The 16,917-nt window shown below is 41.7% G+C and overlaps 1 protein-coding gene across 4 annotated transcripts in view; it reads right to left on the bottom strand.

The window, feature by feature from the left end:
• SHLD1 (shieldin complex subunit 1) overlaps nt 1–16,917 on the bottom strand; it is a 104,921-nt gene that overhangs the window by 83,915 nt on the left and 4,089 nt on the right. For 2 of the 4 annotated variants that reach the window (XM_020883680.2, XM_020883682.2), the window contains exon 2: nt 9,610–9,791. In XM_020883680.2, coding sequence (XP_020739339.2) covers nt 9,610–9,787 — 178 coding nt within the window. In that variant the 5' untranslated portion in view covers nt 9,788–9,791. Of the gene's footprint in view, nt 1–9,135; nt 9,519–9,609; nt 9,792–15,781; nt 15,820–16,166; nt 16,221–16,917 lie in introns of those variants that run through there. The other 2 variants (XM_070472301.1, XM_020883683.2) reach the window with 2 other exon arrangements.

The raw sequence follows: 16,917 nt of genomic DNA, 5'->3' as shown, positions 1-16,917 counted from the left end.
TGAGCCATTAGCCACTAGGTTAAGTCCTATTTAATGCAGCTATAAAGAAAATGTCTTTAATATTAAATCCATGTCTGAAATATACCCTGACTCCTATTTAAAATGATAATACCACATCCAGAATTCTATAATTACTATGTAAATTCTATTTTGAGATTTTAAATTTAAGAGCTTATAACTTCTTATGGAAATAAAATTTGCAAGAATTATAAATGAATTTTGCACACAGGAAAAAGATAAACTTATCTACTCTTAATGAATTCCTTGGATGAAATGCCTAACTACACAGGATATAAAATGGCCTTTGAAGATTGGGAAGTTGACAGATTCCAAAAGAAGAATAAGAAGCATCAAACCACTATTTACTTTAAATTTATAGCCACTTGTTAGCAGGGCCTTTAATCATCAAAGACACTGTGTTTAATATTCAACTTGCTGTATACACTCAACCAATTTCCCCAGCAACTGCTCTTGGAAGTTCAAGTTGAGGAAAGGACTGAAGTTTCCCACATCCACACTGCAACGTCAAAGCAACAAATGCAGAGCACCGTGCATTAGAATGCATTGCGGGTGCTCTCCAGGACAAAGGTTTTCGAGGGCCCTGATGACACAGGCCACATGAGCTACTCAGAGTTTATCAAGCTAGACTGGTAAACACAAGACTGTCTCCAGGAAGTCTTGGTGACCTTGAGTTTGAGAGGTTTCTCCAAGACTATTTGCCACTAGATTTGGGCTTCCATCCTGTTTACTGTATGCTTTCTTTGAGCCCAGTAACAAAAGACAAAGGGAACATGTATCTAAGAGGCAGGGAGCTCAAGCCCATCAACTCTAACTGACAGGTTCAATTCATTAATCTCTGGAGGGGACTGGTGCTGACTAGGGACTCAAGAGTACACTTCACAGAGAGGAACAATGCCACTGAGGCACTAAGGCCTGACTTAGCATAAAAACAGGCCTGACAGGAATGGCAGACTTGTGTTAATGAGTAGTTAGGCGCCGGCAGGGGCCTGTAGTCAGCTGGTTTGTTCCCGCACAGCCTTGCCACTTGTTAAAATACTCTAACACTGCTGAATTGGTTGTTAAATATTGTGAACAAATATCGAAGATGTCAGATTACACAGTCCTGAAAAGGAGGTACAGAAGCCTTGAGAGGAGCTGGCAGGAAAGTGGACCGGGACATCTCAAGGGGTCTTAAATAGAGGGCATGAAGGAAACGGTATTTCAGGAGGACCTTCGTGACATGTGGGTCTTCTGCCTGTTCTCCCCAGGAAGCGCAGAGGGAGGGCATTTTGTAATCCTGTGCCTGGCGGAGGTGACAAGTTGTTGTGTGCTCCCGGCATTTCATGGGAAGTGGCTCATTGGTCACTTCATGATAGACAATCTCCGTTTATTTAGACAGAGCCTGGCCTCACCTGCCTTAGATACCCAGATGGAAACAAACAAGGCTTTGAGATTTTCCTAACTAATGCTCTAATACTAATTTTTCTGACTAATACTTCTTGGAAATCTATCTCAGTCCTTTGCCACCAGCCTCCCGCCCCAGGGCACAAGCAGTGAGAGGCAGCTGGGCATAAAGAGATAAGCGCAGAGGACTATCCCTTCTGATTCGTGAGCAGGAGCAGTGGGGGTGGACGTCACAGCCCAGGAATGAGGAAGAGTCTTGCGTGAGGCGAGGCAGGAGGAGGGAGAGCAGGGCCTCCTCCAGAAGCCGCGTCAGTGACAGGCCCCCAGCAGAGGCAGCTGCCCTGGGACGCAGGGTCCTCACAGGGGGAGCCACGCCGGAGCCACACAAGCGCAGCTCACAAGCCGGTGAGCGAGTCGCAGGGTGGGCGCGCCCGACGCAGGTGACCCTGGTGACTGAAACTGGAAGCCTTCGCCCGTTCACCAGTCCCTGGAAGAACAGTCTCCTAACAACACACAGAGACAAAATGCAAACCAAGAATGACATCAGCTTGAGAAGTGGATGTGCTGAGGAGCTGTGACAGGATGACCACCATAAGGACATTTGCAGGCGGGCCAAGATTCCGACAAACTGTGGGTCCAGAAGTACTGGGCCAACACATGGACCAGAGTCTCCAGAGGGCTGAGGAACCACAACCAGCAAGAACATGCAGCGAAAGGAGGAACGGGACTCAGTTTACCAGTAGAAAATGCACAGCTCAGGTCAGAGCAGAGCCCATCAGGCTGGGCACTTGAAGCAGTGGCGCCCCCAGAGGTGGGGGCTGTCCACCTCACGTTCATGGCCTGGTAACAGCCAGACTACCAGTGACAACCTAAGTTTACTTTGTAGAAAATCTTCTCACAATAGGCAGCTCTGGAATGTTTACAACAAAATAATCAGCTTTCCATGTAAGCATCTCTCAGTGATGTTAGAATGAAGTCCTTCTGTGGTGGATAAACCTGAGCCCAATTATTTCCCTTTAGCATAAACTATTAGATGTGGACTATTAAGCAAACAGATGGTTGCCTCCCGTTGAACCCCAGCGTACTGTCCCCTGTTTCTTGTAGGCAAGACTCCAGCTTCCATGACTTTCTTTGACTTCCAGAGAGCAGATGTAAACTTTCTCAAAGGAGGAGCAGCCAAGAAACCTGAGGCAAGATTAAAGGGACCAAGGAAGCTCATCAAGATTAGCAGACCTGAGAGACTGCACACACCCTAATCTTGTCAGCAACCAAACACTGAAGTATTGTTATAAATACTTTATATTTATATTTATATATTTACCATCTGAGCCACCAGGGAAGCCCACATTGTTATAAAACTCCTCATCAAATCCTCTCCGGTCAGGACACATACTTTTTTGAGGCAGGAGCCTGCTGTGTTCCTCTTTGCCTAGCAAAGCAATAAAGCTTTGCTTTTCTACTTAACCCAAAACAGTCTCTAAAGTTTGATTGGGCACTTGTGTACAGACAGGCTAAGCTATGGCATCAGCTTCACCTAATTCAGTGTTGTCTATGACTCCCGGCATTCACACTGTCATCCACAGTCAGTCTTTCGAAGTCATCCATAACCAGACTTAAGCAAATGTGTGTGGGGGAAGGGAGGAGGGGAGTGGAGACATTTTATGTTATAATCAACTTCAGTGCCAAATGCACAGGGCCTATCTCATAATGAAATCATAATAATAACAGCATTTACTTATCCATTTTTTTTAAAAAAAATTTTTGTTTTTGAGGGTTTTCTTGTTAGTGTGTGCTCTTCTGTTTTTGGGTTTTTTTTGTTTGTTTTCTTTTTAGGGTTTTTATTTTTAAAACCTGCCATTCTGAAATTTATGTTCCAGTTGGGGGAGACAAATAAACAATAAAATACATAGGGTGCCCAATGGCACTATGGGCTATGGAAAAGAATAAAGCCACAAAGGGAAGGATAAAGAATAAAGGGAAGGATGCGATGAGGAGCGTTGGCAGGGAGAGGCAAGGATGGGCCTCTCTGAAGGGTGAGCAGGGAGGGCAGCAGCCCAGGCTGCTGTGGGGATGGGTGGGGTGGTACAAGGTAAGGTCAGAGAGGCCAGGCCCAGGACCCAGGGGCAAGGCTCCAGGTAAGTGTAGTGGTTTTATTCGCTAGTGAAGTCGCTCAGTCTTGTCTGAATCTTTGCGACCCTGTGGACTGTAGCCTACCAGGCTTCTCCATCCATGGGATTCTCCAGGCAAGAATACTGTAGTGGGTTGCCATTCCCTTCTCTAGGGGATCTTCCTGACCCAGGGATCAAACCCAGGTCTCCTGCACTGCGGGCAGATGCTTTATACTCTGAGTTACCAGGGAAGCAAGTTGTGTCCAACTCTTTCGCAACCCCATGGACTGTCCCATGAATTATAGCCCACCAGGCTCCTCTGTCCATGATATTTCCCAGGCAAGAAAACTGGAGTGGGTTGCTGTTTCCTTCTCCAGGGGATCTTCCTGACCCAGGGACAGAACCCATGTTTCCTGCATTTCACAGGGATTCTCTACCACTGAGTCACCTGGGAAGCCCAACTCCTGTTAAGTTTGGATTAAGTTCTGAGCCAGATAAGAAGCTACCAGGGACTAACATAATATGATTTACATTTTAAAAGGATCCTCTGGTGTGTTAAGAAGAAACTGTAGGAGGATAGATTAGATGTGGGAAAAGCTAGTTAGGAGATTTAACAATAACCCAGAAGACAGATGACAGTAGCAGGGACCAAGGTGTAGCAGTGGAGATGACAAAAAATGTTTAGTCTAGATTTACTCTAAAGGCGAATTGACAGGATTGGCTGATGGACTGGATATGAGATTAAAGAGGAAGAAAGAAGTTGAGGATGACTCCTAGGATTCTGCCTAAGTGAGCAGAAGGATGGAAGCACTTTTCTGAGGTGAGAGAGTCTCAAAGAACAGGTGCGTACATGTATATATACATGAAGGGGTAGAGGAATCAGGAATTTGGTTCAGGGTATGTATTGTGGCTCAGCAAGTAAAGAATCCGCCTGCAAGGCAGGAGACCTGGGTTCGGTCCCAGGTTGGGAAGATCCCATGGAGAAGGGAAAGCCTGGAGAATTCCATGGACTGTATAGTCCAAGGGGTCACAAAGAGTTACACACGGCTGAGCAACTTTCACTTCACTTCATGTCAAATTTGGAAACTCTAATAGAAATCTAAGCGATGAGGTCAAGTACATAGTAAGTCTAAATGTCAAGCCAGAGATCCAAGCAGGAGAGAGAAATCTGGGAGTCAGCAGGGCTCTGAGGGCATTTAAGGCCCTGACACTGGATAAAATCACTCAGCAAGTGCGTGATGACAGAGCAAAGAGCTGACAACTCAGCCCCAGGCTCTCCAACACTAACGGGCTGGAGAGGAAAGAATCAGGCAAAAGAGACTAAAAACAAATCGACAAGTAAGAAGACGCTGCTTCCCTGGAAATCCAAGAAGAAAGAATTCAAGAAGGAAAAAAGTCAATGCTGCTGACAGATCAAGAAGGAGAAGGCTTAGGAACTTCCCTGCTGATCCAGTGACTAAGAATCCATACTCCCAATGCAAGCAGTATGGGTTTGATCCCTAGTCAGGGAACTAGATCCCACATGCTGCAACTAAGGGTCCCATGTGTCAACAACTAAGACCTGGCGCAGCCAAATAAATAAATATTAAAAGAAGAAGAAGGCTTTTGATCTAATAATGACCTTGACAAGAGCTATTTCCATGGAGTAATGGAGCTAGAAGCCAGGTTGGAGGGTTTTAGGAGAAACAAGGAAAAGAGGAACTGGAAACAGCAAGTGTAGATGACTCTTTTGAGGGTTTTTCTGTAGCAGAGAACAGAGGAATGAGACTACAACTAGAGGGGGATTTGGGGTCGAGGGTGGGTATTTTTTGAAGATGTGAGCTATTAAAACATGTCTGTACAATCATGAGAATGACCACTAGAGAAGAAACCAATGATGCCAGAGATTACCAGCAGTGCAGACACTGGGCAGATGAAAGTAGACAGGAAGAGAAGAATAGGCAGGGGTGGGTCTCCCACAGAAACAAGACGGAAGAGGGAAAGAAGCTGATGGGTGTGGGGTGTGAGGGTGTGAGCATTCTCTTCTGAGAGCTTCTGTTTTCTTGATGAAATAGCAAACCAAGAGCAGCTGAGAGAAAGCTTGAAGGAGGTAACGGGAATTTGCAAAGAGAGGAGAAAATACTATACAGTGACCCAGGAGGGTGAACATGTTGGGGAAAAATTGTGTGATGGATGGGCAATAAGGAGGCTCCACTTGTGGTAGGAGGTTACAAATTTAAACAGAACTTGTCATGAAGATGTAGAGAAAAGGGAACCCTTATATGTTGTTGATGAGAATGTAAATCGGTGCAGCCACTAATGTGTGGAGTTTAGCCACTCCACACTAAAACAGTATGGAGTTTTCTCAAAAAACTAAAGCAAACTGTCATATGATCCAAAAATTCTACTCCTGGGTATACATCTGAAAAAAACAAAATCAGTAATTCGAGAAGATATATGTACTCCAATATTCACAGCAGTACTACTTATAATTGCTAAGATATGGATGCAACTTAAGTGTCCATCAACAGATGAATGAAAAAAGAAGATGCAGTATGTGTATACAATGGAATACTACTCAGCCATAAACAAGGACAAAATTTTGCCATTTGCAACAACATGAATGGACTTGGGGAGTATCACGCTAAGTTAAATGTCAGACCACTTATATACATAGCATTTAAAAAATAAAACAAACTAGTAAGTATAACAAAAAAGAAACAGACACACAGATATAGAGAACAAACTAGTGGTTACTAGTGGGGAGAAGAGGAGGAGGGGTAAGATGCAAAAAGGATTAAGTGGTACAAGTTACTATGCACAAAATAAAATACACTATAAGGACATACCATATAATGGGGAATATCACCAATATCTTATAACAACTGTAAATGGAGTATAACCTTTAAAAATTTTGAATCACTATGTTGTGTACTTGTAACTTATATAATATTGAACGTCAACTATACTTCAAATTATTTTTTAAAAAAAAGGAGTCTCGTCACTGTGGCAGTGTGTTAAGAGGCCCAGGAGATAAACGCATGAAGAGCTGGTTTTCCAAAACCCACCATGTGCCAGGCATTATGCCTCATACACTTTGACTCTCATTATGGCTGCCCCATGACAAGGTAGGCATTACTATCCCCATTTTACAAACGAGTGAACCTACACAGAGAGGCCAAACGATGTACCCAAACCACAGAAAAAAGCAGAACCAGAATTCAAGCCAGGCAGTCTAACGCAGCACCACCACCACCCATGCTATGCAAAACAGTTCTCTCAGATCGGAGTACTCCTTTCCATTTTCAGATCTTTATGATGGCTTCCAAAATAATCTTTTTTCCATGAAATGTCTAGATTTTAAATCCAATATAAACTTTTCAATGGTCACCTCAATTCAAAGTAGTTAACAGTTGTTCTCTTTGGGATGAGAAGTAATGCAGAGGCAGCAGGATGGGAGGGAAAGAGAAAAGATTAAATGAACCACAATTCTGAGCCTAAAAGAAAAAGGATAAGAAATAAGTTAGTTCTTGCTTAGGACTAAAGGAGGCTGACTGATCCCAATTACTATGTCCTAAAAATCAGAACAGATCTTCAATAAACAGTGTTGGGAAAACTGGACAGTTACATGTAAAAGAATGAAATTTTTTAGAACACTTCCTAACACCATACACAAAGATAAACTCAAAATGGATTAAAGACCGAAATGTAAGACCAGAAACTATAAAACTCGTAGAGGAATACATAGGCAGAACACTCGATGACATAAATCAAAGCAAGCTCCTCTATGACCCACATCCTGCAGTAACAGAAATAAAAACAAAAGTAAACAAGTGGGACCTGATTAAACTTAAAAACTTTTGCACAGCCAAAGAAACTATAAGCAAGGTGAAAAGACAAGCCTCAGAATGGGAGAGAATAATAGCAAATGAAACAACTGACAAAGGATTAATTTCTAAAGTATACAAGCAGCTCATACAACTCAATACCAAAAAAACAAACAACCCAATCAAAAAGTGGGGAAAAGACCTAAACAGACATTTCTCCAAAGAAGACATACAGATGGCTAACAAACACATGAAAAGATGCTCAACATCGCTCATTATTAGAGAAATGCAAATCAAAACTACAATGAGATATCACCTCACAGCGGTCAGAATGGCCCTCGTCAAAAAGTCTATAAACAACAAATACTGGAGAGGGTGTGGAGAAAAGGGAATGTTCTTGCACTGTTGATAGGAATATAAATTTATGTAGCCACTATGGAAGACGTATGGAGAATCCTTAAAAAACTAGGAATGAAACCACCATAGGACCCAGCAATCCCACTCCTAGGCATATACCCTGAGGAAACCAAAATTGAAAGAGACACATATATCCCTTTGTTCACTGCAGCACTATTTACAATAGTGAGAACACGGAAGCAACCTAGACGTCCATCAACAAATGAATGGATAAAGATGTTGTGGTATATATGCACAATGGAATATTACTCAGCCATAAAAAGGAATGCATTTGAGTCAATTCTAATGAGGTGGATAAACCTAGAACCTATTATACAGAGTGAAGTGAGTCAGATAAAGATAAATACCATATTCTAACACATATATACAGAATCTAGAAAAATGGTACTGAAGAATTTATTTACAAGGCAACAATGGAGAAGCAGATATAGAGAATAGACTTACGGACATGGGGAGAGGGGAGGAGAGGGTGAGATGAATGGAAAGAGTAACATGGAAAGTTACATGACCATATGTAAAATAGATAGCCAACAAGAATTTGCTGTATGGCTCAGGAAACTCAAACGGGGGCTTTGTATCAACTTAGAGGGGTGGGATGGGGAGAGAGATGGGAGGGAGGTTCAAAAGGGAGGGGATATATGTATACCTATGGCTGATTCATGTTGAGGTTTGACAGAAAACTGCAAAATTCTGTAAAGCAATTATCCTTCAATAAAAAATAAATTAATTTAAAAAACAATCAGAACAGAACCATAAGGGAGTTTAAAAGTTTTTTTTTCCCCATAGAATTCTTAAAGACAATGAAAGGTACACATCTTACTTACTGGCAACACTGATAATGTTACCAGATGATGAACTCATCATCTTTACGGCCAACATTTTCTTAGTGTCTGAGTGCTATTTAAAGATACATATTTGGAAATAAATACAATTTTCCACATTAGAAAAAATACTATTTGGGTTTCTCAATATTAAGAACAACAGTAATAACAGCACCAGAATAACAGCAACTGACTATCTATGTATGGCAAACACTATGATGGGTCCCTTGTACTGTTCCCTGAGTTAAATCTACTCCATGAGGCAAGCATTCTGATTCTCATTCTGTAGACAATTCTAGAGTCAGAGGGGTTAAGAAATATGACCCGAATCACATAACCAGTAAGTGGCAGAACTCTGAATCTGCGAATATCCGGGCCTGGATTAGGCAATAAACAAGGAGGAGACAGGCTTATAACCAGAAATAATCACTAGCTAGGTCAAAGAACTGTCACTAAACTTAAATAGACTTTTAAGCAATTCAGTCAGGGAAACTTACAGAAGGGTTGTTACCTAAATTCAGAGTATACTTCATAAGAGGAACACTAAAGTCTCCATGACACACAACAGGCTCACATGACTATTTTCTGAAGTTTTTTTTTTTAATTGGAGGCCATTTACTTTACAATATTGTCGTTGTTTTTGCCATACATTGACATAAATCAGCCATGGGTGCACATGTGTTCCCCATCTTGAACCCCCCTCCCACTTCCCTCTTTCTGAAATTTTAAAAGAACAAAACAACAAAAAAAAACAATTTCACTCTCTCCCTATTGAACCAAGTGTTCCCTGCCTCTAAATGTATTTGGATGGAGATCAGAAAGAGACTCAGACAAAGGGGCCTCCAGGAAACCACTCCTTGCCCTGGTTTCACCAGGGAGGCTGTCCTTTGAAGTCTCTCCCAACAGTTTCACTTAGATGTTTTTCTCTCCAAGACAAGGAATGATTCCTCAGAGATCCAGCACTGGAAGGCAGAGAAACAAACCATCACATATGTGTATGTCAGGAGTTTTTTGTTTGTTTAATATTAGTTTGTTTTAAACTTTGCTTCTTACCTGGATCCACATCAGAAGAGCAAGGGATAGAATAAGCTTCCTCGGAACTAAAAGCCTCACTGTTGGTCTCCTGGCTGGGTCTCTGCAACACGTAATCCCTTATGTCATAAGCTGATGGCAGGTCCAAGGCATTGCTCTCCTCTGTCTGGCTACCTGGAGTGGTCTCCTGGGTTGCCATAGTCCTGCATGAAAAAAATGAGACAATTCAATATAGAAGGCATTGCATGAGAGAAGCCTCCATTACAGCCAAGGCTTAAAGCACCTTAAAGGCCAAACAACAGTAGAATCAGAATAATTTACTTTCTTGTTATTAATGGTTTTCCTTGTCTTCATTTTAGACCCAGTATATGTTCACTATGTCTCTCCATTATGAGAAATAAACAATTCTCAGAACAGAAAGAAACCATGAATAATTTCAGCTGGAAAATGAACTGCATGTCTGATAAGGATGAAATACTGTGCAGCAGTACAATCCAAGGAGTGAATAAATATTTAACAATATGGGAAACTGTCCATGATATATTAAATGGAAAAAGATTTAAAAACTACAGGTAGGGTTTCATCCAGATTTTATAAAATATTGTGTGTGAGACACACGTGTATGAAATATACAGACCTACAGCTAGAAAGGGCTTCCCAGGTGGCACTAGTGGTAAAGAAGCCACCTTCCAAAGCCGGAGACATAAGAGACTAGAGTTCAACCCCTGGGTTGGGAAGATCCCCTGGAGGAGGGTATGGCAACCCACACCAGTATTCTTGCCTGGAGAATCCCATGAACAGAGCCTGGAGGGCTACAATCCATAGAATTTCAAAAAAGGGGACACGACTGAAGCGACTTAGCATGCATGTACACACCTACATAGCTAGAAAAAACAAGTCTGGAAGGGTATGAAAAGTGAAAGTGAAAGTGTTAGTAGCTTAGTCATGTCCAACTCTCTGTGACCCCATGGACTGTAGACTGCCAGGCTCCTCAGTCCATGGAATTCTCCAGTATACTCCATCTTAAATCCAGTGGTAATTAATTCAGTGGTTTAATTCCTGGGTAGCGAGATTACAGGTGACTTGCATCTTCTTCTGTAACCTTCAGACAACAGTTAACAAGCCAGGCCTCGAGGATACAAAAGGTGAGTACGATAGATACTTCCTTTGAGTCGCTTATGTTTGGATGATCCAAACACAGAGACAGACAATGCTAACACCATGATAAGGTGGAGAGACACCCAGAGAGGGGCAGTAGGCCTTCTGAAGGAGACTGTCCTCAGGCATGGGGTAGGCCATGGCTGGCTCCCAGAGGAACCAGCTTGGGCCACTCCAAGTAGCAAGGGGTGTTGGGAGTGTGAAGTGAGAGTCAAGGACAGTCACATATTGGTTAACTGGGGAGAGACAAACCTGTGGTTGCAGATAGATGGCTGTGGGACCTCTGCTCTTCCTTACCAGCTCTAGGAAGGACAGCAAGGCCTGGGCTTGTCAACAACTTGGATACACACATCCTCTAGCTGAGCTCTGAAGACCTCAAAGGTGGCTTACTGGGTTCAACATTTGGACATTTCTTGTTAAAAACTAGGTGTCCCTTACCCCACCTGGTTGATGTCTACGAGGGCAAGACAAGGCTAGCCTTGACAAGGTGGAAGGCTCTTTGCCAGCCCTGCCCACCTCTCTGTAAAGTAATTATGGGCCTGGGGAGATCACGGAGCCTCTGCTACTCTCTGCCTCATCAGCTGTCATCAGTAAACCTTACTAAGGTCAACATTATGCCTTGTGACTGCCATGGGCCATCAAGTACCACGAAGAGACACATGGTCAGATCTGCAGATTTGACAGCTGAACAGCAAAGGATTTGCAGGGCCTAAGTAAGCCCAGTGGCAGGCAATTTCAGAAGCAGCAGGAATTTAATCACCTGCTGTGGTCCCAGGGAGGAAAAGCATGTGAATGAGGGCAGGACACTAGCGGCCAAGAGCAGGGTGCAGGTTAAGAACATATTTAGGAACAGAGATGAGAGTCAAACTTAATAACTAAATGGATAAAGGGGCTAAAGAGGAACCAGGAGTCAACAAAGAGTGACAGCTTCAGTGATGGGGCTATATTATCAACTGAGTTAGAGCAGACAGGAGAAACACAAGCTTGGGAGGAGGCAGTATTCCAAATTATGGAATACTATCCAGCTGTTAAAATGACAGTCAGAACTTGAAAGATGTATGTCTGAATGACAGAAGCAATTTCAGAATAGCATGAACAGTATACTAATATGAGAAGTTAACATTTATTGAGTGCTTATTGGATGCCAGGCATTGTGCTAAGAGCTTCCTCCACAACAGTCCTATGAGGCAGGTAATCTTATTACATATCACACTCATTTACAGACTGATAGTCAGTCCCCAAACACAGGAGAAGCAGAGTAACTCGCCCAAGAAAACCTGTGTAGAAAGTATCAACCTAGGATGAACCCAGCTCCAAGACCTGCCGGCCTTCTGTGCCTGCACAGCCTCCTGACTGCAGCCCAAGCTGCCACCTGATCAGGCAAAAATAGGGAGGTATAAAAACAAATCAACAGAGAGACATGGCGAGATCATTCTTGTCTGAGGGCACCCAGTCACATGCCATTGTGGACATTCCTTCAGGCAGACAGTGAGCCAAGACATCAGCTGATTGTTTCTGAAAGGAGTGATCAAGGTTCCCAAAGAAGTAAGAACATCCTGTCTTTGCACAGGTGCTGAATTAGGCTACCAAGTCTGAAGTTTCAGCAAACATATCTGCTGCAGGCATCTGTGGCTCTCCTTCTGCTCTCATCTTACCAAACACTGCTCTAGAGGCTTCTGGAAGGGAACAAGCAGGTCAGTGAATGACAACCAAGTATCCTGCCTGCCTACAAAGGTGCCTTGGAATCAGCCAAGGGTCTCCTGCATTGCAGGCAGATTCTTAACCAACTGAGCTATCAGGGAAGCCACACATATGCAATGTAATATTCTGCCATATAAAAGAATAAATCTTGCCATTTGCAGCAATGTGAATGGACCTAGAGGGCATTATAAATGAAATGATTCAGAGAAAGACAAATACTTTATGATCTCTCTTATACATAGAATCCAAAGAAGCTTTATATGTATATATATATAATGTATTCACATGTGGCTTCCCTGATAGCTCAGTTGGTTTTGGTTTTGGATTAAAAAAATCACTGCCAAGACCTATATCACCTCTGTTTTCTTATAGGATTTTTACTGTTTTAGGTCTTAAATTCAAGTCTTTAATCTATTCTGAGTTAATTTTTGTGTATGGTGGTCCAGTTTCATTCTTCTGCATGTGGCTGCCAATTTTCCCAGCACTATGTATTGAAAAGACTATCCTTTCCCCATTGAATATGCTTGTCTCCTTTATTATAAACTAACTCAACATATATGTATAGGTTTATCTCTGAACTCTCTATTCTGTTCTACTGACTTATGTGTCTGTTTTTATGCCAATACCACACTGTTTTAATTATCATAGCCTTGTAATATAAATCAGGGAGCATGATACCTGTGGCTTCATTCTCAAGATTGCTATGGCTATTCAGCATCTTTCATAGTTCCATAAATTTTAGTGTTTTGTTGTTGTTGTTTTATTACTGTGAAAAATGTCATCGGGATTTTGATAGATATTGCATTGAATATGCATATTGTTTGGGGTAGCATGGACATTTTAATATTAATTCTTCCAATCCATGAGCACAGAATATCTTTCCATTTATTTGTGTCTTCTTTAATTTCTTTCATTAATACCTTGTAGTTTTCACTATACAGGTGTTTCGTTTACTTGGTAAAATTTATTCCTAGGTAAAAACAAAAAAATTTTCAGAAGAAAATTTATTCCAAGGTATTTTATTCTTTTTGATGCAACTGTAAATGGGATTGTAGTCTTAATTTCTCTTTCCAATAGTTCACTATGTAACAGATTTTTCTGTGTTGATTTTGTCTCTCACAACTTTGCTGAATTTGTTTATTAGTTCTAATAGTTTGTTGATGGAAGTTTTAGGGTTTTCCATACATAATATCATGTCATTTGCAAATAGTAACAGTTTTACTTCTTTTCCAATTGAGATGCCTTTCACTTCTTTTTTTTTTGCCTAATTAATCTCACTATAGCTTCCAATACTACGTTGAATAGAAGTGCCAAGTGTAGCCATCACTTTCTTATTCCTGATCTTAGCTGTGGGCTTGTCACACATGGTTTTTGCCTAGATCTCACAATTAACATTTTACTATGATTCTCTTTTTCAGATAACCAGCTATCCAACCCTCTATAACTCTATCAATTCACCTTATTGTTATACATATTTCCATTTAAAAATTGATAACAATGAAAGCTTCTGAGAGGATGCTTAAGATATAATCAGTTTGCATTTTCAAAGGCTCACTTTGTCAGCTGAGTGAAACACGAATCAGAGGAGAGTAAATATGAAGCAGGGAAGACAGCTAGGAAGATCTGCAGAAATGTCCTAAGATGTGCAGGGGCTCTGGAGTTGGAGAGACAGATCTCACTTTTTAGCTGTCATCCTGGGCAAGTCACTTAACCTCAGTTTCCTCATCTATAAAAATGGTTGTCATAAGGATTATACAAAATTTAAGCACATAAAATGCTTAGTATAGTGTCTGCACTCAATAATGGCTAGCTCCAAGAAGTAAAAAATAGTAATAATTAAAGAACAAATGATAAGCTCCTCTCTTCCCAGACTATCACCAGCCCATTTGCCCCTCTATTTCCCATTCTGCAGCCATCTTGCTTCTTTCATTCTTTACCAGTATATTCTCTGGTCCACAATCTTATTAATACCCTGATCTTCCCCAACCTGCCCATCCTGTCTTTTCCTCAACTATCTACCTACTGGACATGACAGTCATCAAACAGGTGACGGCAGACTGACTCACTCTAAGTAGCTGAGTACCCACATATAATGGGCTATCTGGACAAATAAATCCTGAGATGTTTATCTCATAACTTCCTCTCAGGCCCCTGCTTTTTAAAAATATTTATTTATTTGGATGCCCCAGGTTTTAGATGCAGCATGTGGAAACTAGTTTCCTGACCAGCAATCAAACCCAGGCCCTTTGCACTGGTAGCACAGAACCTTAGCCACTGGACCAAGGAAAGTCCCTCAACGCCCTCCTTGACACTTTCATGTCTTCTCTACTCTTCTTCAATTGGGCCCTCCCCATCACTCTCACAACTTCCTCTTCATTTCAATAGGTCATGTTACTTCCCAACTGACAAGGAAACAGAATCCAGCAGAGGAGCTTCCTCTCCATCAAAACATAATAAAGGCTCCCATATCTGCACTCAGTTATGTCCAACTCTTTGCAATCCCATGGACTTACAAGGCTCTTCTGTCCATGGAATTTTTCTGGGCAAGAATACTGGAGCAGGTTGCCATTCACTTCTCCAGGGAATCTTCCTGACCTAGGGGGATGGAACCTGGGTCTCCTAAATTGCAGACAGATTCTTTACCATCTGAGCCAAGCTGTCCCTTGTGTGGCAAAAGCCAACCACTATACCTGGGCTTTAGATTCAACTCTCTGGACCTTTCCAGATGCCCATAATGCCATCCAACCATCTCATCCTCTGTTGCCCTCTTCTCCTTCTGCCCTCAATCTTTCCCAGTATCAGAGTCTTTTCCAATGAGTTGGATCTTTGCATCAGGTGGCCAAAGTATTGGAGTTTCAGCTTCAGCATCAGTCCTTCCAATGAATATTCAGGGTTCCTTCTCCTTTAGGGTTGACTAGCTTGATCTCCTTTTCCTTTAGGATTGACTGCTTGATCTCCCCCTATCCAAGGGACTCTCAAGAGCCTTACAAATAGTTGAGAAAAGAAGAGAAAGTGAAAAGGCAAAGGATAAAAGAAAAGATATACCCATCTGAATGCAGAGTTCCAAAGAATAGCAAGGAGAGATAAGAAAGCCTTCTTAAGTGAACAATGCAAAGAAATAGAGGAAAGCAACAGAATGGAAAACACTAGCAATCTCTTCAAGAAAATAAGAGATACCAAGGGAACATTTCATGTAGAGATGGGCAAAATAAAGGAGAGAAATGGCAAGGACCTAACAGAAGCAGGAGGTATTAAGAAGAGGTAGCAAGAATACACAGAACTATACAAAAGAGATCTTAATGACCTGGATAACCACAATGATGTGGTCACTCACCTAGAGCCAGATATCCTGGAGTGTGAAGTCAAGTGGGCCTTAAGAAGCATTAATATGAACAAAGTTAGTGGAAGTGATGGAATTCAAGCTGAGCTATTTAAAATCCTAAAAGATTACGTTGTTAAAGTGCTGTACTCAATATGCCAGCAAATTTGGAAAAACTAGCAGTGGCCATAGGACTGGAAAAGTCAGCTTGCATTCCAATCTCAAAGAAGAGCAATGCCAAAGAATGCTCAAACTACCCACAATTACATTCATTTTGCATGCTAGCAAGGTAACGCTCAAAATCCTTCAAGCTAGGCTTCAACAACATATGAACTGAGAACTTCCAGATATATGTATATGTATAAGAGAGCGAACGATAAACTAAATGAGGCAAGTGTACCTGGTGAATCCGGAAAATGTTATTTGAGAGTTCCTTGTACTAGCCTTGCAATTTTCTGAAAGGGTAAAATTATATCAATATGAAAAGTTGTCAAGAAAGTAAGCAAAAAGAAAACCTTTGACACCTGCCTTCCTTACAGCCAATCTCCTCTCACTTCCACAGACTTCTCAGGAGTCTAGAATTGGCTCATTTCCTCATCTCCACCAGCTCAGTCTCTCCACCATAACCTCTAGAAACTCCTTCTGACATTCTTTCTTTACTTTTCAGGGAGCCACTCATCGGACTGACATCTCATCACTGCCTGCTCTGTGGTTCATCTTCCATCTCCAACTGGACTTCTTCAAGGATCAGTCCAAGGCTTTCTCCTCTTCTTTACACCTCTGAAACATTAATTACCACTCAGAAATGTCTAGTCTAGTTCCCCAACCTCAGAACCCTTTCTTTCTATCAGGTTTTCCGACAAGCCCTGCTTCCTCCCACTGCACCTATCCTTCCTTCTTATAGATAACTATTCTAAAAAATGGAGGAGGAGGGAACACTTCCAAGTTTACTCTATGAGCCCAGTATTATCCTAACACCAAAACTAGACAAAGACATCACAAGAAAACTATAGACCAATATTGTGAATACAGACAAAACTATCAACATATAAAAAGGATTATACTCTGTGATCAAACAGAACTTACCCCAGAAATGCAAAGTTACTTTAACATCTGCAAATCAATCAATGTAATACACTATAATAGGATGA

This window comes from Odocoileus virginianus, chromosome 9, assembly GCF_023699985.2.
Source record: "Odocoileus virginianus isolate 20LAN1187 ecotype Illinois chromosome 9, Ovbor_1.2, whole genome shotgun sequence".
Classification (NCBI taxonomy): Eukaryota; Metazoa; Chordata; class Mammalia; order Artiodactyla; family Cervidae; genus Odocoileus; species Odocoileus virginianus.
Note: the sequence above shows the minus strand (reverse complement) of the source record. Positions and strands in the feature narration are given on the sequence as shown.